Source organism: Salmo trutta, chromosome 30 (assembly GCF_901001165.1).
Source record: "Salmo trutta chromosome 30, fSalTru1.1, whole genome shotgun sequence".
Lineage (NCBI taxonomy): Eukaryota > Metazoa > Chordata > Actinopteri > Salmoniformes > Salmonidae > Salmo > Salmo trutta.
This window is the reverse complement of record NC_042986.1, coordinates 40003986-40026752: the sequence shown is the minus strand read 5'-3', so window position 1 is coordinate 40026752 and position 22767 is coordinate 40003986. Positions and strand designations below refer to the sequence as shown.

Genomic DNA, 22767 nt, shown 5'->3' with positions numbered 1-22767 from the left:
AGTAAAATCAATTTTAATTCCACAAAATGTGTAAAAAGTCAAAGGGGTGTGAATACTTTCTGAAGGAACTGTATATACCAGACATATGGTACATCATCTATATGGTACATACAGTAACCCATATCATTTATAACACGATCTCAACATTTTTCTGTGTACAGGGTGTGCGTGCCAAAAAAACCACCCTATATTCCCTATAGTGCACTACTTTTGACCAGCCCCTATGGGAGCCCTATGGGCCCTGGTTGAAAGTAGTGCACTACTTTTGACCAGCCCCAATGGGAGCCCTATGGGCCCTGGTTGAAGGTTGTGCACTACTTTTGACCAGCCCCTATGGGAGCCCTATGGGCCCTGGTTAAAAGTAGTGCACTATATAGGGAATACGGTGCCATTTGGGATGGAACCTAAGACTAATTCATGGGTGTACTGTACGTTGTACTGTACGTTGTACTGTATTTAACACAGAGGTGTACCGTTTCTTATGAATATAGGATGTGATTGTATGTGATTGTAAATAAATGACGTCAAGTGTTCCAGCCACATTAGTCCACACTACAATGAGATTTGTGTAGCAGGCGTCAGGCGATGCCACGAGAACATGAGGGATAACATGTGGCCTAGCAGAATAAGTGTACATTTGTCTTGTATTCAAAAAGTTACAAAACAGGATTCTCCGTTTGCTGCCTCTCTTTATGGACTGAAGGAAAGTCTTTGTTATATCTACAACCATTTTTAAGCTATTACAGTAACATTGCTGTGGTCATAATAATTTCTCCTCAGACAGTCAGTCAGGTGGGTATTCCTTGGCTTTCTCCTCAGTCAGTCAGTCAGTTGGGTATTCCTTGGCTTTCTCCTCAGACAGTCAGTCAGTCAGAGAGTCAGTTGGGTATTCCTTGGCTTTCACCTCAGTCAGACAGTCAGTCAGTCAGTCAGTTGGGTATTCCTTGGCTTTCTCCTCAGTCAGACAGTCAGTTGGGTATTCCTTGGCTTTCTCCTCAGTCAGACAGTCAGTCAGTCAGACAGTCAGTTGGGTATTCCTTGGCTTTCTCCTCAGTCAGTCAGTCAGTCAGACAGTCAGTTTGGTATTCCTTGGCTTTCTCCTCAGTCAGACAGTCAGTCAGTCAGTCAGTTGGGTATTCCTTGGCTTTCTCCTCAGTCAGACAGTCAGTCAGTCAGTCGGGTATTCCTTGGCTTTCGCCAAAGCAGCAGGGTCATTTCAGTCCACCCAAAAGCTGGGTAACTGGCACAGTTGGCACATGCTTGTTTTAAGGAAGGAGAGAGAAAGGGGAAGTAGCCAACTCTGCTCTCCCTCCCTCTCAGTAAGAGCAATGGTGCTAGTAATGCCAAGGTCGCAGGTTCGATTCCCGCTGGGATCACAAATCCCCAAAATGTCTGTACTTACTTTACTGTAAGTCGCTTTGAATAATTATCAAGCGTCTGCTAAATGACATATATTAGGAACAGGAAGCCAACCCTGCCCTCCCTCCATCTACATAGCCTCGATTCCAGGCTTAATGTCCCAGCTAGCACCAAAAGTTTTAAGGCCCATAGTGATTGTTAAAGCATGGTGATTGCCCTATGGTTATTTTGCATAGGAACTTCCAAGGAACCGAATGTGCTAGCTGGGGTGAAACTACCCTCTAGACGGCGCCATTGTTGTTGCTGTTCTTCAGGACAGGAAGCTCAGGGCAGAAGCAGCCGTTAGTCTTCCAGCTGGTGTCTACGTCGCGGGCCACGCATCTCCTCTTTCTGCTCTGCCACCTCCTCGCCACGGGCTCCAGGAAGAGAGAGACAGAGGAGAGCAGGTAACACACCCCCGCCAGGTAGAAGGAGCAGTCGTAGGTCTGGGTGTAGTCATACAGGAAACCTAGAGGATGGAAAACAAAGGGAAGACGTCATTCAATGAAAAGAGAGAAACGGACATCCACATTAAAAGGACAGAAGACACCCACCGCGAAGGGAGGAGGCCATAACATCACCCCTCAATGAGAGAAACACGGACACATAGATATACGAATACTCCTCAATAACAACAGCCTGCTCCTCAATATAACAACATACTGTGCCTGCTCCTCAATCTACAACATATACTGTGGCCTGCTCCTCAATATACAACATACTGTGGCCTGCTCCTCAATATACAACATACAGTGGCTGCTCCTCAATATTCAACATACCGCGGCCTGCCCCTCAATATACAACATACTGTGGCCTGCTCCTCAATATACAACACATACTGTGGTCTGCTCCTCAATATACACATACTGTGGCCTGCTCCTCAATATACAACAGCCTGCTCCTCAATATACAACACATACTGTGGCCTGCTCCTCAATATACAACATACAGTGGCTGCTCCTCAATATACAACACATACTGTGGCCTGCTCCTCAATATACAACATGCTGTGGCCTGCTCCTCAATATACAAAATACTGTGGCCTGCTCCTCAATATACAACATACTGCTCCTCAATATAAAATGCACAGCCTGCTCCTCATTTTAGATCTATTTTTAACGAACACACAAACACGCATTAATAACGTCAGCAATACCAGAGAGAATTGACATCCCCGACACAACACGTTATAATGAAAGAAGACACCACAGAAAAGGGAGACCGTTTGTAACGTCATTCAATACAGCATACGTCTCACATGACGATATATGTCAAGTTAACGGCACTCTTTTAATCATACATCAACTGAACAATACATGGTGGGGGAGGTGGGGGGGACGTAAACATAACTAACATAAAGTTTCGGGTACATACTAACAGACAACATTATACAAGCTATGAGCATTTTCTGGTTTAGAACTGAAATACATTCTACACGAGGCTACTCTAAATTTAAGGCCCCAAAGATATATTTTAAAGTGGTGGTAATTTCTGAACGAAACAGAAGGAGACATGGTATATTACGTCCTGAATAAGTAAGCTCTATTTCTGGTCATGTTAGATCTTTACTTCATCGTCATATCTCTTTAGGTTACCAGCCTGAAGGGAAGAGAACAGCTAGGGCCAGCCCAGTCCAGCAGGAATTGGATAGCTAACACACAGCCTGTATAGTTGTTTGTTTACCTTTATTTAACTAGGCAAGTCAGTTAAGAACAAATTATTATTTACAATGACGGCCTACCCCGGCCCAACCCTCCCCTAATCCGGACGACGCTGGGCCAATTTTGCACCACTCTATGGGACTCGCCATCACAGCTGGTTGTGATACAGCCCAGGATCGAACCAGGGTCTGTAGCAACACCTCTAGCATTGAGATGCAGTGCCTTAGACCGCTGCGCCACATCATATATATAGCTGGAGGGAGAGGGGAACGCTAACACAGCATTTATCTAGCTGGCTGTGGGGAGGGAGGGAGGGAGGGGGGGTGCCAGGTCATGGTGGACTGCGGTGAGTTAGTTCATCCTGCAGGACTATCGCATGAATGGCAAACACAGCAGCATGCTATTTCCGGACCCGAATGACCCTGGAATGCAGATCCCCTCCAGACCCTGGAATACAGATCCCTCTCAGTTCTCAGGACCAGCCTTACAGAAGTGGGAGAACCCTCCCACCCCTCCCCCAACTCCAACCCCCGCTCTCTGCTGTCAATCGTGTCATCGTAGTTCTTGTGTAATTTTATTATTACTTTAATGTTTTATTATACTTTCTATTACTATCTATTATTATTATTAACACTGCATTGTTGGGGAAAAAGCTCTAAAGGTAAGAATTTCATTGTACTGTTTTACACAAGTTGTATCCTGTGTACGTGGCAAATATACTTTGAAACTTGGAAGTTCAAGGAGTACCTCAAATCAAATCAAATTTTATTTGTCACATGCGCCGAATATAACAAGTGTAGACCTTACCGTGAAATACTTGCTTACAAGCCCTTACCCTCTCCTACAGATTGAAGTCAAAAGTCACCAGTTGGGGGAATGCAGTGTTATTTTTCCTGGAAATAGGAACACCAGTGTTCGTATAGCTTAGTATTAGTATAGTATTAGCTTAGTATAGTATTTTTTCATGTGGGAAAAATGAAATGAACAATTTCTAGTGACACAGCTAGCAACTGCGATGCAGTGCCTTAGACCACTGTGCTACTCGGGAGGCCCACAACATTTTTCTATGGCTTAGCTCACCTAGAGGGGCTGATGAAATGCGCTGCTATGCATTTCTGTCAATCAACCCACAAACGGCTAACTATAGGTTGATTTTCTCCTGGCTGTTTCTGTTTTCGAAACATGAACACACATGTTAGCTAATCTACTCAAACTTCACCAGTTAGTTAAGAACAGCTGTGGTCACACACACACACGCACGCGCACACACACACACACACACGCGCGCACGCACACACAAGTGAGTTCAAAAATGAATCACTCATCTGTCATTGTGTGTGTGTGTGTGCACGTGCATGCAATGCGTGTGTTTCAAGTTCCACGTTTTTATTGTCACGTGCACAAGTCTTTATTGTGTGTAACACTCTCTCACCTGCGAGAGGAGGTCCTGTCAGACAGCCGAGGCCTACGAAGAACATAGAAAATCCCATGGAGTTGTTGAGTTTCTCTTGCCCTACCAGATCCACCTGAGGAAAGAATTAACAAAGAAACATTACACACCAGTCCTAACTAACTAGTGTTAGTTTGGTAACAATCTAAGTAGGAACACTACCCAGGTATAACACAGTGCCCTCAGAAAGTATTCACACGCTTTGAAATCTTCCACATTTTGTTGTGTTACAGACTGAATTTAAAATGGATTAAATTGAAATTGTGTCTCACTGGCCTACACACAATACCCCATAATGTGTCAAAGTGGAATTATGTTTTGTAGACATTTTTACAAATGAATTAAAAAATGAAAAGCTGAAATGTCTTGAGTCAATAAGTATACAGCCCCTTTGTTATGGCAAGCCTAAATATGTTCAGGGGTAAAAATGTGTTTAACAAGTCACATAATAAGTTGCATAGACTCACTCTGTCTGCAATAATAGTGTTCCTGAGTGGCCGAGTTACAATTGTGACTTAAATCAGCTTGAAAATCTACGGCAAGACTTGAAAATGGCTGTCTAGCAATGATCAACAATGAACTTGACAGAACTTGAAGAATTTAAAAAACAATAATGTGCAAATATTGTACAATCCAGGTGTGCAAAGCTCTTAGAGACTTACCGAGAAAGACTCACAACTGTAATCACTACCAAAAGGTTCTAACATGTATTGACTCAGAGGTATGAATACTGTAAATTCGATATTCACATAACCAAATTTCATGGCCCCATGTCCATGGGTTCAGTTCTTATAGCCCTGGTGTGTTATGGTGACACCTAGTGGTGTAGCTTGGCCGACTTTGAGTGCAGCGCATTAGCGTATGTGCTAACTTGCATCTAAAATGTACAATGTGGCCATTTTTGAATGCAGCAACAATTTTTCCCATTAGAGTCTAAATGCTAAACTTGGAGTGAATCTGACGCATGGTTCATGAAGAAGAGATGATTGTAGATCATTTTGAGCATTAGCGTTACACAAATGTTGTTAATAGTTTCCTTGTTTTTTGAGATATCTTTACGAAATGCAGTGTGGGTCATATTTGGGACATCCATGATAGCGATGACAAGTGTCAAGTTGATAGGCCACTGTGGAGTGGATTTACAGTGGTTTAAATGGACATGTAAAATCCTTTTAACCAATCCCTTAGCTTTTTTCAAAGTAAGTTGAGACATGTACAATGGTCCTACATTCCACATTTGGTGTCATTTGGTCCTATGGTTCATGAGAAGAAGGTATTTGAAGTATTTTTGAGCATTTTTGTGCTCATGTATGTGCTAATTTGTATCTACAGGTATAGTGTGTTCTTTGAAAGCATCAACATTATTTTATCAAACTCTTTAGGGACTATTATGATGAGTCCAAACACCACATTTGGCTTGAATCTGACTTTTAGTCCATGAGAAGAAGATTTTGGATGATTATTTTAAGCATTAGCGTTACATAGTTGAAAAAGTTAATGGTTAATAGTTTGCTTATTTTTAAGATATCAATACCAAACTTAACATGGTTCCCAACAAGCACATTTGATTCCATTGGCTCTGGGAATGAAGCCATAAGTTTCCTGATCGGTAAAACTGAAAGTTTTTAAAACATTCTGAGAACGGAAGTGAAAATTTAGCCTGTTCTAGGAACGTACATTTTTAAATTGCAGGGAGGTTCTGAGAACATTTTACTACGGTTCCCTGAAAGTTTTCCTGTAAGGTTTTATTAACGTTCTGAGAACGGAAATTCTAGATTATTTGAAGGTAATTAAATAACGTTCTGAGAACATGTTTCAATAAGACTTCTAATAACACTGCTAGTTTGGGTTAACTGTTTTTGACTCCAAGCACAGGCCACATGGAAATGAATTTGCTTAGACATTAATAATGCAAACACATGTATTTTTTATTGTTATACACCATCAGTGAGATTTGAACCTATGATGTTCTGTTCTTTATCCATGGAATTAGTCCACCACGCCAACAGGATGGAGCTAGCAGACCATGTTTCTTTTAACTCAAACAAAGCTGTTAATTTTAGTATTCTCAAACAGACCCCATATACAAGGAAACAAGCACTCATTAAGATCAGGTGTGGCCAATTAGTGGGCATGGCCAACACACCTGAACACACTTAACAAGATAGAGGAAAGAGAGAGCTTTGTTGACGCTGAGAACGGAATTTATGTTTTAAAATAACATTCTTAGAACGTTCTTTGAACATTACTAATGTGTTATTGTTGTTTTAATGGAAAGTTTTCTTAATCTTCTGTGAACCTGACTTTAACCCTTTCCAGCCCCTCCATAAAAAGATCTGAAAGATTTTTCTGATGGTTGTCACGTCAATATATCTGTACTAAAATAACTTTTTTCTCTCATAAAATCTCCTTTAGATAGGTTACGATATCTGCATTAATAAAATATGATTGGTTTAGGGGTTACGGGGCAGGAATTAGGCTCTCTCTCAAAAGGAAAAACTCAACACGAAAATGGCTCATTTGATGCTGCTGCCAGAGGGAGGCGCCTCTCCCCCTCTCAATCTGACAGGTTGTGACAAACTTTGGCAATGCCATCATTCAGATTTGGACAACAATATCAAGGTAAACAAACTGTGTATAATTAATTTTTATGTTGGTAATGATAATATTTACATCTTAGAGTATTTTTTCTGAAAGACAAGATGACTCTGAAATGAAATGTTGACGCCTGGTGATCTAACTAGCTATCACACTGAGTAGACTTGAAAAGTAGAATCAGCTTGAAAGTGAGTTTACAATTTATGAGGTAAAAATGTATAAGTACATGAAAAGCTTTGAATCAGAAATGTAGTGTTAGCTATCTAGCAAGATTATTGCTAACTATGATGGCTAGTTAGCCTGTGTTGGTCAAGTCAGTCACCCAAGACGGAGCAATGTAGCCTACTTCATTTAACTCGTCTTGTCTTTTTGATGTTAATGTTTTCTTTGATAACTGTACAAAATAAAAATGTAGTTGTCATTAGGTATTAGAGCTAAAAGAAAATGGCTGGCTAATGATTATATTTTGTCCCTAGCTAGCCAGCCAAAAGAGAGAGGGGTGCTGTGAAGGAAAATTGGATGGCTATATTTTACTAGCTAAACCTTATGATAATAGCTTATAAATAATGACATTGTGGTGGTCAGCTTGGTAACAAAATTTTCCTGGTCTAGCTGGTTTGCTACTTAAAGGCATAAATTGATCATAATATTTCAGTTATGGACTATCAGATATGCAATTATATGACATGTTTTCTCAAATGTGACTCATTTCAGGAAACTAGGTGTATGTCGCAAGTCACTACTTCACAGGAGAGGCACTTGAACGTAAAATAAATGTTTTATCAAAATGTGTTTTGTGGCAGAAATGCCTTCTGGAACATGTGAACTTTCCTGTGCTTTAATAACAAATGTGTATTCCATCCGTAAATGCTTATTAAATTGTTAAATTACGAGCCTAGTTGGTTTAGCCACGGAAAAAGGAAGGAACCTTCCTGCTAGCCATGATTGGCTGTGATAATGGATAGGCTGGACATGCCGGGAGATGGTATTTGGATTGGTCTGTCATGTAGCATGCTTCCGTTTATAATGTGAGCTGCATCGAGAACCACAAAAGTTTTGCTACTGTTCTCAACAACATTGATGCCCTGAATTTAGCAGGCGTTATCGACAGATCAGTTGGAAAAAGTGGCGGGCTACTTTCTGCACACTCCATGGTCTTGACATAACGCAGGCCAAAACCAAACGGAGTTAAATGGTCCCAGTCTGCCGTGAAGCGTTCATCCATGTATACCGGTAACCGTCTAGCTACATTTTCAGAATATTATACGTTTCAAATGTTGTCAGAATGTAATTTTGATTGCAGCTAAAGTTGTTACCGTTCGCTAGCAGTGACTTTAGCTTGCTGGCTGTGCCTAGCGCAACGTTACGTGTACGATCTGTGAAAGTAATATTAATTAGAATCAGAAATCCATTTGAAATTGCTAGTTTATTAAGCCATAATGTTAGACCTAGTTGGTTAGCGCTTTAGCTACCCTGGAGATTCATACTTACAGCTATGACAATGTTTGTATTGGTATTAGTATGAGTTGGGATGATGCCGGTTCTTGTTTCGATATCTAGCTACATACATGTGTAAACGAAAGACTTCACTTTGCGAGTGGAGTTAGCCAGGTGTGTCTGGGGGTAATTAAGACCATCTATTGTATTCACAAACGTGTGTACTGTCTAGACAATAGTGACTCATCTACGTAGCTAGATGTGGCTGTGGGTGGTTATAGTATTTCCTTCACAGGACACATCAATTTAGACAAGTGTGTAAGGTAAGCGTCATCTAATAATTTATATTTTATACCGCTTATGCCTTCTGTATCCTGTGCATGTGACAAATAAACATATATGTTATTTGATATAGTGTGTGTTTACCAGAGACAGTAATGTGAAGAACAACATGAACTGTACCAAAGTCATATTAGGATATAGGCCAAGTATATTTTTACCAGGAGTTTTAAAGTTTTAAAGAATTCCTCATGAAGCTGGTTGAGAAAATACCAAGAGTGTGCAAAGCTGTCATCCAGGCAAAGGGTGGCTACTTTGAAGAATCTAAAATCTATTTGATTTGTTTAACACTTTTTTGGTTACTACATGATTCCATATGAGTTATTTCATAGTTTTGATGTCTTCACTATTATTCTACAATGTAGAAAATAGTAAAAATAAAGAAAAACCCTTGAATGAGTAGGTGTGTCCAAACTTTTGACTGGTACCGTGTACTTAGATATCTCTCGCCTTGAATCTAAATCTTTCTGTTCGTGCTCCACGTCCTTGTAAGCGTAAACGCTCTGTCTTGCCCGATAGCACGTTTCAGTCGTATGATGTTGATACACAGGCACCGGAGTCCATCCCTTTCAGGCCTGAACGTCCAGTTGGTTTAGATCTTGGCAGTGTACGTCAGGCAATTCGGTCGACCACTCAGGAAAGACTAAGGGAGATAGACTTCCTCTTGTTGTTGTTTGTCACGCAGGCATTGGAGGCAGAGGTTTGTGGGTTCACAAATAGTCCGGGTTGGGGTATTGTTTTGGAGTGCCCGTCCTATGGTGATTCCCTCTGAGCGTGGCTACAGGTTACACCTACACAATTCTACCTGTTTCTTGGACTGCTCATTTATACCGGATTTACCGAACTGCTGACCTTCATCAATACTGGGGTACAAAGTCTCCTCAGGGTTTCTTGGCTAGAGCTTTCATGTTGCTTAATCACTTCAAAGCTCTGTTGGCTGCTTTACACGTCGTGGATCCTGCCACTGAGGATAATACAGATAGGCTTTGAAAACTGCAGTACTTACTACACCACCTGATAGCAGACTTGTAAAAAGCTGTATCAGCCAAACCAAAACATAGCCATAGATGAACACATGGTCAAATCAAAAGGGGCAATCAGGATTCAAGCAGTATATGAAACAGAAGACAACTAGGTGGGGATTTAAATGATGGGTCATTGCTCATCTGACACAGGCTACACTTAGACATCAAAGTTTACACCGGCAGTCGGGATGGTCGTGTGGTTGAGGAATTAGTTGTGACATATGAAAACCAAGGTTACAAAGTTTGGTTCGACAATTTTTATACATCATAAGTAGTCAGAGAACAGGGGTTCAATGCATGTGGGACTTGTAGGGTAAACTGGAAACAGTTGCCTGATGCATTTATGTACTTTCAAAAGTGGGGGCGTCAAACCAAGAGTGGAGATATGTGTTGGTGTAGGATAGGGAGCAATGTATTGGCCATACAGTGGAGAGACACACACGTACTGTTACTTTCCTTTCCAATTTTCACAATGCAAATGATTCTACTCAAGTAACAAGGCTAGTCCGGAATAGGAAAGTGGTCCGCCAGCCTGCTGTAATCCACAATTATAATAGACAAATGTGTGGGGTTGACAAGTCTGATCAGTTGATCAACTCCTACAATGTTTTGCAGAAGCCCCAGAAGTGGTGAAAAATAAAAAAAAATTCCCACTGTGTTGACATTGCAGTTGTCAACAGTTACCTTCGGCAGTGTAATCACACACCATCTGGCAAGGAAAATCAGCAAACTGATTAGAGACAGATTACATTCAGAGAGAAACCTTACTGTCAGTTAGGAGGTATTTATATTAATGACAGGTATCCATCTTGTGACAGACCTTTGTCTGTGAAAACTATAAGCTCATCTTGTGACAGACCTTTGTCCGAGAAATAAGCACTAGTAAAGGGACTCAGATGTAGCGCAGATGTTCACTAGTAATTTTGCCTCTCTTGCATGTTTCCCTTCCCTGTATGTTTTCCTCTCTTATCCAAGACATCCTGCATGTCAGCCTCCCTTTATGTTTCATGCATGACTCTAATATCCTTGGGGATGTAAAGGACTTGTAAAAATAATGTTGTGCTTTTGGAATTGTTCCCATTCTGACTCTTTGTGTAAATGACTATATGCTAGTTGAATGTAGAATTGAAGTTGTAAAAGCTAATAATTGTTGTTATATGCCTTTCTTGTTACATATTTTGTAATTCCAGTTCGATTTTGATGAAAGTAGCCCTGAAATTAATGTTGTATAATTTTATGATTATGATAGCGATTTAAATGTGTCTTCAATTTCTGGTTTGAATGAGACAATGTAATCCCCTAAGATTATTCTTTCAGCAAACAGGGAACAGATCCTTCAAAGATCCTGTTAAGAATGGCTGGTCAGCGCTTAAAAAAAAAACTGTTCTCTCTCAATAGATATCACTAGCGCTGCATTCTAAATCCGAATCAGAAAACTTTTTGCTATGGAACAAATGTTACTAGCAATTTCTCAAGAAATCTCTCATCTCCCCTGTATGGTTACTTTCTTTATCTTCATTGATTGGTGGGTGGTATCTAGGTCACCTTGAAAGAAAATAAGAACTTGCACGCTTTGCCAGTATCAACAGTAGATTATTAAGTATTGGCCTTGTATTGTCTCTCAGCTGAAACACTGAGTAAGTAAGCTCACACGCAGTGTGCAAGTTATTTTCTTAAATTATATAATCTAATTACCCAGTGAGAAGTCATAGAAAATATGCACATTTTTTATATTATTGAATTGGAATTTCAGTTAATTGACTTAAATTCTTCTAATCGACCCCAACCCTGACAGACTGGTTTCTTACCAGGACGGGCAGTAGCAGTGCCATGTAGCTCCCGCAGACCATGGCTTAATAGAACCAAAACACTGATATTGATATATTGTATGATTAGGCTTGTGCCTTGTGTGGTGTGTGTGTGTGTGTGTGTGATTCTTACCAGGACAGGCAGTAGCAGTGCCATGTAACCGCCACAGAAGATGGCAAAGAAGACAGCGTAGACCATAAGCATGATGTAGGTGTTAGCCAGCGGGGCAAACAGGTTGACCACTCCACACAGGATCAGGTAGGCCTTGTGATAGTGGTACTTATGGAACGGGTTCTTATCCGCTAGCCCAACCAGAGCCTAGCTGGGCTATAGTCTCTGTGATACCTGGAGGGAGAAGGAGTGGGAGAGGGGAGGGGGGGGGGAGGAGGGACAAGGAGAGGGGGAGGGAAAAGGAGAGAGGGAGGGAGGGGGAGAAGGAGAGAGTGAGGGAGGGAGGGAGGGGAGAAGGGGATGAGGGGTGAGAGGGGGGAGAAGGAGAGGGGAGGGAAAAAGGGAAGGAGATGGGGGATGGAGGGAGGGGGAGAAGGAGAGAGTGAGGGAGGGAGGGGGAGAAGGGAGAGAGGGGGGGAGAAGGAGAGGGGAGGGAAAACGAGAAGGAAGGGGACGAGGGAGGGAGAGAAAGGAGATGGGGAAGGAGAGGGGATGGAGAAGGAGAGGGTAAGGAGTGGTGAGAGAGAAAACATCTGGATTAGTCTGTATCAAGACTATTGATGACTTAATGATGATTTTATATTATGTTCTTTGTCGTCGACGGATCACTTCATTACTCATGTACCTGTCCTATTTAAAGGTCGGTGGGCTGTTGAGTGAGTAGTGCTTCTAGAGACGCACAGACATAACAAGTAGCTTTAGCAAAATGTCAAACCAATGTGCATCCTGTTAGCTTTGTGGGACACATGTTTGGAATGCAAGGAGGCTGTGCTAGCCTTTGTCCAGGTTTCAATCAATCAGTAAATCAATCGACTTTTTGAGAGAAAGAAAGAGAGAGACCAACTATTAGAGAGAAAGAGAGAGAGAGAGCGACAGAGAGAAAGACAGAGAGCGAGAGAGTTCAGCAGCAGTCTTCAAACATGATGTATGACATCTGTGACATCCTCCATCTCAGTCTCCTCCCACTCAGTCTCCCACAGAGTTCCCATCTGGAGTCCCGTGTTCCGTCTCGTGTTGGAGAGAATGTCCAGGAACATGTTCCATTTAGCAGGGCACCACGTTGTCGAACACTCCGATAGAAATATATCTAGCCTGAGTGCCAGTCTGTTTGTGCTATCATTACAAGTCCTTGTCACTCATTGTAATGTTTGGCATGACTATGACAGGAATGGAGTAAACAAACTTCTCTTACATGTAGAATACAGAATGACAGAGTCACATAATTTCTATTTGTGATGTTTTTATCTGCAGGGTTCTAATTAGTGCAGCGGCTTATCATAAGCAACAGAGTGTTCCTTCATAATGCCCTGACTGAGAATCGCTTCCTCCAACAGCTGACGGCAACAGCTGACGGCAACCGCAACAGCTGACGGCAACAGCTGACGGCAACCGCTGACGGCAACCGCTGACGGCAACCGCTGACGGCAACAACAGCCGACGACAACAGCTTACGACAACAGCTTACGACAACAGCTTACGACAACAGCTTACGACAACAACAGCTGACAACAGCTTACTCCAACAGCTGAATATGATAGACAAATCAGTAGATAACAGCAAAACAAATATCCAATGAGAAGATAAGATCTGCATCAACTACTGTATTCATGATCATCTGTCACATCACAGCTATTGATTATGTGTTGAATTCATTAGTTCTAGTGGCTGATAATGACTGTGCATCTAGAATGGGTTAATCCCAAATGGCAGCCTATTCCCTATAAAGCACAGAACTTTGTGAACACAGATCTATGGGCCATATATATATATATATATATATATATATATATGAAAAAGGGTGCCATTCGGGATTGTGGCCTCTCTCTCTCCCATCTTTTCTGGAGTCAATGTGAATGTGATAGCTGCTGCAGTGGCTGTATTGATCCTGGGTTCAGAAATAGCTCTGGGCAGGCAGGCAGGCGAGCAGCATCATCCCATTGATCAATGAAATCAAGTAAACAGGTTCCCCATCCCATGCAGTCAAATCAGTGCTAGTCTACGCCCCAAATGGCAGCCTATTGCTTATATAGTGCACTACTGTTGTAGGGAATGGGATGACATTTGGGACACAACTATAGTGATTTCCACTATAGATGGAGTACTGCAGTGATAAAGGCGCAGTGCAGGGACACACTGCAGTTAGTGGACTTGAATCTACTGTGGACTTATATCAGCTCAGATACTCTGCAGCATTATAGGGTTATCACAGTGTGAGGGTCTAGGAAAAAAATAGTAGAGTTGAGTGATAGCTTTTTTAAGCTGGTAATCTTTTCTAGTCTTATTGATTTGAAAACGTCAACAGCCTTTATCAGAATGAGAGTGTCGTTGGCTGATGGTCTCAAGAAAGGCCATCACAAAACATGACTTAATAGAGACACCAACAGAGGCTCACTTCGCATAGGCTCGTTGGTCAAAGCCTATGTGGAAATTAATAGGGTTTTCTAGATAAATGACAAAAAATAAGGTCTGAGGTAAACACAGGCTTAGGAGATCCGATACATTTTGTTCTATGAGATATTCTTCATCAGCTAAAGTCACTTTTTGTGAATTTTGAAGCACATCAAACACATAAAGGCTTCATAGTTCATAAAGATCATGTCAACTGACTAATAAACTCAGCAAAAAAAAGAAACGTCCCTTTTTCAGGACCCTGTCTTTCAAAGATAATTCGTAAAAATCCAAATAACTTCACAGATCTTCATTGTAAAGAGTTTAAACACTGTTTTCCATGCTTGTTCAATGAACCATAAACAATGAACATGCACCCGTGGAATGGTCGTTAAGACACTAACAGCTTACAGACGGTAGGCAATTAAGGTCACAGTTATGAAAACTTAGGACACTAAAGAGGCCTTTCTACTGCCTCTGAAAAACACCAAAAGAAAGATGCCCAGGGTCCCTGCTCATCTGCGTGAACGTGCCTTAAGCATGCTGCAAGGAGGCATGAGGACGGCAAATGTGGCCAGGGCAATAAATTGCAATGTCCGTACTGTGAGATCCTTAAGACAGCGATATAGGGAGACAGGATGGACAGCTGATCATCCTCGCAGTGGCACAACACCTGCACAGGATCGGTACATCCGAACATCACACCTGCGGGACAGGTACAGGATGGCAACCACAACTGCCTGAGTTACACCAGGAACGCACAGTCCCTCCATCAGTGCTCAGACTGTCCGCAATAGACTGAGAGAGGCTGGACTGAGGGCTTGTAGGCCTGTTATAAGACAGGTCCTCACCAGACCTCACCGGCAAGAACGTCGAGACAGGACTGGCAAAAAGTGCTCTTCACTGACGTGTCGCGGTTTTGTCTCACCAGGGGTGAGTCGGATTCGCGTTTATCGTCGAAGGAATGAGAGTTACACCGAGGCCTGTACTCTGGAGCAGGATCGATTTGGAGGTGGAGGGTCCGTCATAGTCTGGGGCAGTGTGTCACAGCACCATCGGACTGAGCTTGTTGTCATTGCAGGCAATCTCAATGCTGTGCGTTACAGGGAAAACATCCTCCTCCCTCATGTGGTACCCTTCCTGCAGGCTCATCCTTACATTACCCTCCAGCATGACAAATTCCACCAGCTATATTGCTCGTTCTGTGTTTTACAGCCTCTCTCTCTCTAGCCTGGTCCCAGATCAGTTTGTGCCATCTTGCCAACTCATGACAACTCAAGACCCCACATGAAAAAAATGCTACAGTTTACTATAGAATACTACACTACTTACTATAGAATTCCATACTAAACTGTACTATACTGTAGAATACTATACTACATACTGTAGTATCCCTCGATCATGTGTGGTACTTACTATAGTATGTGGTAGTATACTGTACAATACTATAGTAAATACTACAGTATTATCAGCAAAAAAAGCACTGTAGTAAATACTACAGTAATGTATGCAAAAACACTACCATGTTTTAACACTTTTTGAAACTATAGTAAATACTACAGTATTTCATTTGCATATACCCCACCCATTCCCCTCCCCCATATCACAATTTGTGCCACCCATAAGTTATAAACCTACATGCCAAGTATAGTCCATATACAGTGCCGTGAAAAAGTATTTGCCCCCTTTCTGATTTTCTCTATTTGTGCAAACTGACTGTTATCAGATCTTCAACCAAAACCTAATATTAAATCAAGGGAACCTGAGTTTACAAATAACAACAACAAAAAATGATATTTTAATTTATTTAATTAACGGAGTTAAGCAACATCCAATTCCCCTGTGTGAAAAAGTAATTGCCCCCTTACACTCAATAACTGGTTGTGCCACCTTTAGCTGCAATGACTCCAACCAAATGCTTCCTGTTAGTTGTTGATCTGTCTCTCACATGTCGTCCAAAAAGTTGACTAAAGTTTGCCAAAAAAGCACCTGGAAGCACCTGGGTGATCATCAAAACTCTTGGAAGAATGTTCTATGGACAGTATAACTTTTTAGAAGACATGAGTCCCGTTATGTCTGGCGAAAACCAAACACTGCATTCGATATTAAGAACCAAGCATGGTGGTGGTAGTGTGATGGTTTGGGGTTGCTTTGCTGCCTCAGGACCTGGACGACTTGCCTTAATAAAAGAAACCATGAATTCTGCTCTGTATCAGAGAATTCTACAGGAGAATGTCAGGCCATCCGTCTGTGAGCTGAAGCTGAAGTGCAGCTGGGTCATGCAACAAGACAATGATACAAAACACACAATCAAGTCTTCATGAAAATGGATAGAAAGCAACAAAAATTGAAGTTTTGGAATGGCCTGGTCAAAGTCCAGACCTAATCCCAATTGAGATGTTGTGGCAAGACTTGAAACGAGCATTTCATGCTTGAAAACCCAGAAAAGTCACTGAGTTAAAGCAGTTCTGCATGCAAGAGTGGGCCAAAATTCTTCTACAGCGATGTGAGAGACTGATTAACAACTAACAGGAAGCACTTGGTCGGAGTCATTGCAGCTAAAGGTGTCACAATCAGTTATTGAGTGTAAGGTGGCCATTACTTTTTTACCCCAGGGGCATCGGTTGTTGGATGACTTTGTTCATGAAATAAGTATGAAATTGTTGTGTTATTTGTTCACTCAGGTTCCCTTTATCTAATATTAGGGTTTGGTTGAAGATCTGATAACATTCAATTTAAAAAATATACAAAAGTAGAGAATTAGAAAGGGGGAAATACTTTTTCACAGCCCTGCGTAGTATTCCTTATGTGTTATATAATAACTTCACCATCCTCAAAGGGATATTCAATATATATATTTGTTTTACCCCTCTACCCAAGAGGTGCCCTTCTTTGCAAGGCATTGGAAAACCTCCCCTGGTCTTTGTCGTTGAATCTGTACTTGAAATTCACTGCTCGACTAAGGGACCTTACCTATAATGTGTGGGGTACAGAGACTGGGTTTTCATTCAAAAACACCATTATTGCACACAGAGTGAGTCCACTTATTATGTGACTTGTTCAGCAAATTGTTTATCCTGAAGTTATTCAGGCATGCGATAACAAAGGGGTTGAATACTTATTGACTTAAGACTTTTCAGCTTTTGTTTACTAACTAATTTAAAAAATATATATTTCTAAAAACATAATTCAAGTTTGACATTACGGGGTGTGTAGATCAGTGACAAAACATCTGAAAAAAGTCAAGGGGTGTGAATACTTTCTGAAGGCACGGCATACTACAGTTTTCATTACTACAGTATTTACACTACAGTTAACTGTAAATACTACACTATACTACTGTAAATAGTATTTAATGTAGTGTTTTTAAAGACTTTAGTCCGGAAAAAAACTACAGTGAATACTACAGTAAAGCCTGCAAAAAACAGTACAGTGATTACTTTAGTATTTACAGTATATCATAGTATACTATAGTATGTTTTCATGTGGGACAGCACAAACAGATCTGGAACCAGGATCTCTCTCTCTCCACTCCACTCTTCCTGGAAGCCAAACGGCTTGGGAATGGGAAGTTACAAATGTTTGGGAGGCTCTCACCTCTGTCAGTCATCCAGTCAGAAAAGACAGGCTGGTGTTTGTGCTACATGCCTCCCAGCGATAACCCTTAACAAGCTCAAGGTCCAACTACAAGGCAGAAGGATTGCTTTTCAATTCCTCTCACCTCAAAGAGACATTTAATCAAATCAAATGTATTTTATAAAGCCCGTTTTACATCGGCAGGTGTCACAAAGTGCTAGTGAGGTTCCCCTGTTAAAGCAGCCCACATGAAAAAATACTACAGTTTACTATAGAATACTGCAGTACTTACTATAGAATTCTATATTAAACTGTATCCCTCAATCATGTGTAGTACTTACCATAGAATGTTGTAGTATCCTGTAGAATACTACAGTAAATACAGTGTTATCTGCAAAAAACAATGTAGTAAATACTATAGTAAATACTACAGTAATGTCCACAAAAACACTTCCCTTTTTTAACTATAGTAAATACTATAGCATTTAATTTGCATGTACCCTGCTCATTTCCTTCCCCCATGTCGCAATTTGCGGCACCCAGAGGTGAGAAACCTACATGCCAAGTATTGTGTTCCCTACAGGTTATAAAAAAAAGCAGAAGCGCTGTACTATCTATTCAGACCCCAGTCATACATACCTACAGATTCTGGAATATTTGCACTTTTAGAGTTTCTCCAGTAGGTTTCTTGAAGGTGAAACCCTCCACTTCTATATCAAAAAAGATATATAGTAAACACTACAGTAATATCCATAAAAACACTACAGTAAATACTACAGTATACTGAAGTCTTCATATACTACATTATAAACTGGGTGGTTCAAGCCCCGAATGCTGATTGGCTGACATATTTTTACTGCTCTGATTACGTTGCTAACCAGTTTATAATAGCAATAAGGCACCACAGGGGTTTGTGGTATATTGCCAATATACCACGTCTAAAGGCTGTATCCAGGCATGGAGAACCTTAGTGGATGGCCTATGCTCTGAGTTAAAGGGTTTAACACAGTGACGTCTTAAGTCCACAAAAACACTACAGTGAATACTACAGTAAAGTCCACAAAAACACTACAGTGAATACTACAGTAAAGTCCGCAAAAACACTACAGTGAATACTACAGTAAAGTCCGCAAAAACACTACAGTGAATACTACAGTAAAGTCCGCAAAAACACTACAGTGAATACTACAGTAAAGTCCGCAAAAACACTACAGTGAATACTACAGTAAAGTCCGCAAAAACACTATAGTGAATACTCTAGTTTTTATACCATAGTATACTATAGAATTTTTTTAATGTGGGAGGGTTTTAAACCAAGTTAGTCAGTCCTCTTTCCCCCCCAGTCTTTCTAATTACTAAACAATCTCTGTTGGCTCATCTCCCCACCTCTTTTGTAAACATCCCCACCTCAATGATTATGAGGGAACAAAATCAACCAGGCACTTCAACATTGGACAAAAAATGTATAAATCGGGATGCACTCCTGTTGCCACGGCAACCACTTTTACACACTAATCCATTGCCTAGCGACCCCAGTGGATCTGCCGATGGTGGCCTGACATGAGGCCTGGCCTGGAGCATAGAAATGTAAATAATAGAATGAATAAACATGGACTGGAATGGGAATGTGCATTCTATGAATTATATTTCTATGGTCTGGACTATGGTGGCCCTCCTCTCTGTCTGAGCTCAGCTAGCTGAAAGGACCTCTTTCAATGGAGGTGGGGAGGGAGGGAGTGAGTGAGGCTGGGGGACATGTTGGGTTTGTTGTAGCGTGCGTGGGTGGGTGGCAGTCTCTCTTTCTCTTCCTCTTTCTCTCTCTCTCTCTCCATTTGCTTTCTGGGAACATGGAACATGACATGGCAGCAGAATGTGAGACAGAATGCATGTGTGCTGAGAATAACTCAATGCTATCATCCCTGCTCCTCTCACAGACAGGCTCAGAATGACTTACTTTAATACACAACGTCCGTGAGGAGCATAGGCCATCCATTTATGTTCTCCATGGCACCCTCTGCTCGTTTAGAGGTACTTTGGGTTCAAGACGGAAATAGAGACATCCATACCCGCTGTTGAGTTTGTCTGGGGTCAGCATTCACAGACTGACTGGATCCCGGCCCATATGGACGAACCTCTGTGTTAGACCTACATTCATTCACATACCACTTCCATTCCCTAATCTCAGAAGCCAGAACCAAATTGTGTGCACTAGTTAGCTATCTACTCAATATGACGGTCTGTCACAAGACAGATCTCTAGTCATAACATTCCCTCCATTACTACACACAGAGCAAAGGACGTTCTCTTGGGAAACCGTTTGGCTGAACTAGTTACCCACAATCATAACTCACTAATATAGCACATTCATCCCTCCAACTGAAGACACAAGGGGTTTAGTCCCAAAAAGGCACCATATTCTCTTAAATAGTGGACTACAAAAGTAGTAGAGATCTGGTCAAAAGTAGTGCATTATATAGAGGACAGGGACCCACTTGGAACAAAACCACAGTTTAGGCTAATAGAGGACAACAACCCATTTGCTAATTAGCTAGTACACTACAGTACAGATCCATATCACCTACTAACATTTTACTAAAGTACACTACAGCACAAGTTTAAAGTTTTTAATTGTCAGTGTGCACAAGCACATTTAAAAGCCTTTCTTGCTTGCTTTTTCCCAAAAATGCAATACTGGTAAGCTATATACAGGGACAGTTCCAGGGTCAGTGCCAGCACCATATTACAATGTGCAGGGATACATGAGTAGGAGGGTTAGATATGTATAGGGGTAAGGTGACTATATACAGGGACAGTTCTAGGGTCAGTGCCAACACCATATTACAATGTGCAGGGATACTGGAGTGATAGAGGCAGATACAGTATGTATAGGGGTAAGGTGACTAGGCATCAGGATACATGAGTAAACAGAGTAGCAGCAGCTTATATGATGATTGTATGTTCGCGAGTGTAGAGTCAGTATGAATGTGTGTGTGTGTGTGTGTGTGTGTGTGTGTTAGAGCTGGGACGTGTGTGTGTGTGTGTGTGTGTGTGTGTGTGTGTGTGTGTGTGTGTGTGTGTGTGTGTGTGTGTGTGTGTGTGTGTGTGTGTGTGTGTGTGTGTGTGTGTGTGTGTGTGTGTGTGTGTGTTAGAGCTGGGACGATACAAGTATTGCAATCTTTTTTTCCATGGCAAAAATGAAAAACACAAAGCAGACCAAACTCTTTGGTCCTTTTTAAAAACCGTCTGTATGTAAAATATTGTGTTCTATAACCTGGGAAATAAATACATGTGACTCTGGATGACATCATAATGATGTTTGTTTCCAACATTAGGGATGTTTTCCTAATGACGTTAAATCCGCTTTGTGTTTTCTTTCCTTGCCACAATATTAACAACTATCGCGATACTGGTATGGTCCCGGCCCTAGTGTGTGTGTGTGTGTGTGTTGGAGTGTGTTTTTGTTCGACCTTATGTTATTTTTAGTTCTACATTGAGTCTAACTATCTATGCATAGTCACTTTATCCCTGACCTACATGTACAAATTACCTCGACTAACCTTTACCCCAGCACATTCACTCAGTACCGGTACTCCCTGTATAGAGCCTCGTTATTGTTATTTTGCTGTTACTTTTTTTGTAACAGTATTTTTTATTGGAGTTTCACAATTTTCACCCATATTAAGAGATACAACAACAAAGACAAGGCAAAAAAAAAACAGCACTCGCTTACACATATCCGTATGTATGCACGCACGTACACACACACCTACCGTTTCCCTCTCCCCGCTTCTCTCACCCCATCCCCCTCATTGCGTCTCTCAATACATACATTTTAAACAAACATAAACAGAAAAAAATAACAATAAAGACATAATAAATAAATAAAATAAAATAAAATGCTCAGTTTAAACCAAGAAGTTGAGTTCCCCACACGGACCGTACAGTGTAATTCTGGAATACATAGATCACCATTCTAAGAGAATCCTTGCAGCATAATAGCTGATACTTCAGGTTCTAGGTAATTTAGGTAAGGTTCCCATACTTTGTAGAACTGATCTGTCTTAGAGTGCAATGTACATGTCAGATATTCCAGCGGCACCCATTCAAATAGTATCTTATGCCAATCTTTAATAGAGGGAACCTTATCACTAATCCACTGTAAAAGTATGTTTTTCCTCGCTGCGAAGGTGAGGATGTTGTAAAGCCTCCTCTTACCCACCGAAGTTACATGCCTACTAGGGAGACCTAACAGTAGAGAAACTGGGTCCAATTCTAGATCGACCCCTAGGATCTTTTCAATCTCTTGCAGAACACCAGACCAATATCTTTGTATTTTGGGACATGACCATAAACAATGTGTTAGGGTGCCTGTATCAGTTTTACATTTGAGACACTGAGGACAGGAGGAAGCGGGGCTAAATGCATGTCTGCGATTTGGGGATATATGCAATCTGTGTATTATTCTTAATTGAATTGCTCTAGTACGATTACATATAGATATTGTTTTTGCATATTTCCAAATGTCCTCCCACATCTCTTCGTCAATGGTAACAGACAGTTCTTTCTCCCACACTTGTTTCACCCTCTGTGTGTCGACAGCGGAAAAGGACCTTAAAGCATCATTAAACAGACTTACAGACATTTTCCTTTGTGGGGAAAAAAGCATTCTTTCAATATCAGGGTTACCAATTAAGGTGGTGCTCTTCAGAATATAGTGTCTTACTTGTAGGAAACGGAAAAAGTCCTGCTTTGGGAGTTGATATTTCTCGACCATCTGCTCAAATGACAATAAAATCTTATCCGCAAATAAGTCATTTAGTCTGCGTATGCCCTTATTAAGCCAAACGTTAAAGCCAGCATCCAGCAATCCTGGGACAAAATCTGGGTTGTTAAGAATTGGGGTAAGAGCAGAGGT

General features: G+C 41.2%; 1 protein-coding gene and 1 non-coding gene across 2 annotated transcripts in view; one reads left to right on the top strand and one right to left on the bottom strand.

Moving 5' to 3' along the window:
• Positions 1–669: 669 nt before the first annotated feature.
• LOC115168672 (monocarboxylate transporter 5-like) overlaps positions 670–22767 on the bottom strand; it is a 51426-nt gene continuing 29328 nt past the window's right edge. Inside the window, 4 exon segments of the mRNA XM_029724152.1 lie at positions 670–1867; positions 4492–4585; positions 11850–12023; positions 12025–12062. Of these exon segments, the coding sequence (XP_029580012.1) occupies positions 1641–1867; positions 4492–4585; positions 11850–12023; positions 12025–12062 (533 nt within the window). The 3' untranslated portion in view covers positions 670–1640.
• LOC115169037 (U7 small nuclear RNA) lies at positions 18504–18557 on the top strand. The gene has a single exon (XR_003870811.1). It is a non-coding gene; the product is annotated as a U7 small nuclear RNA (small nuclear RNA).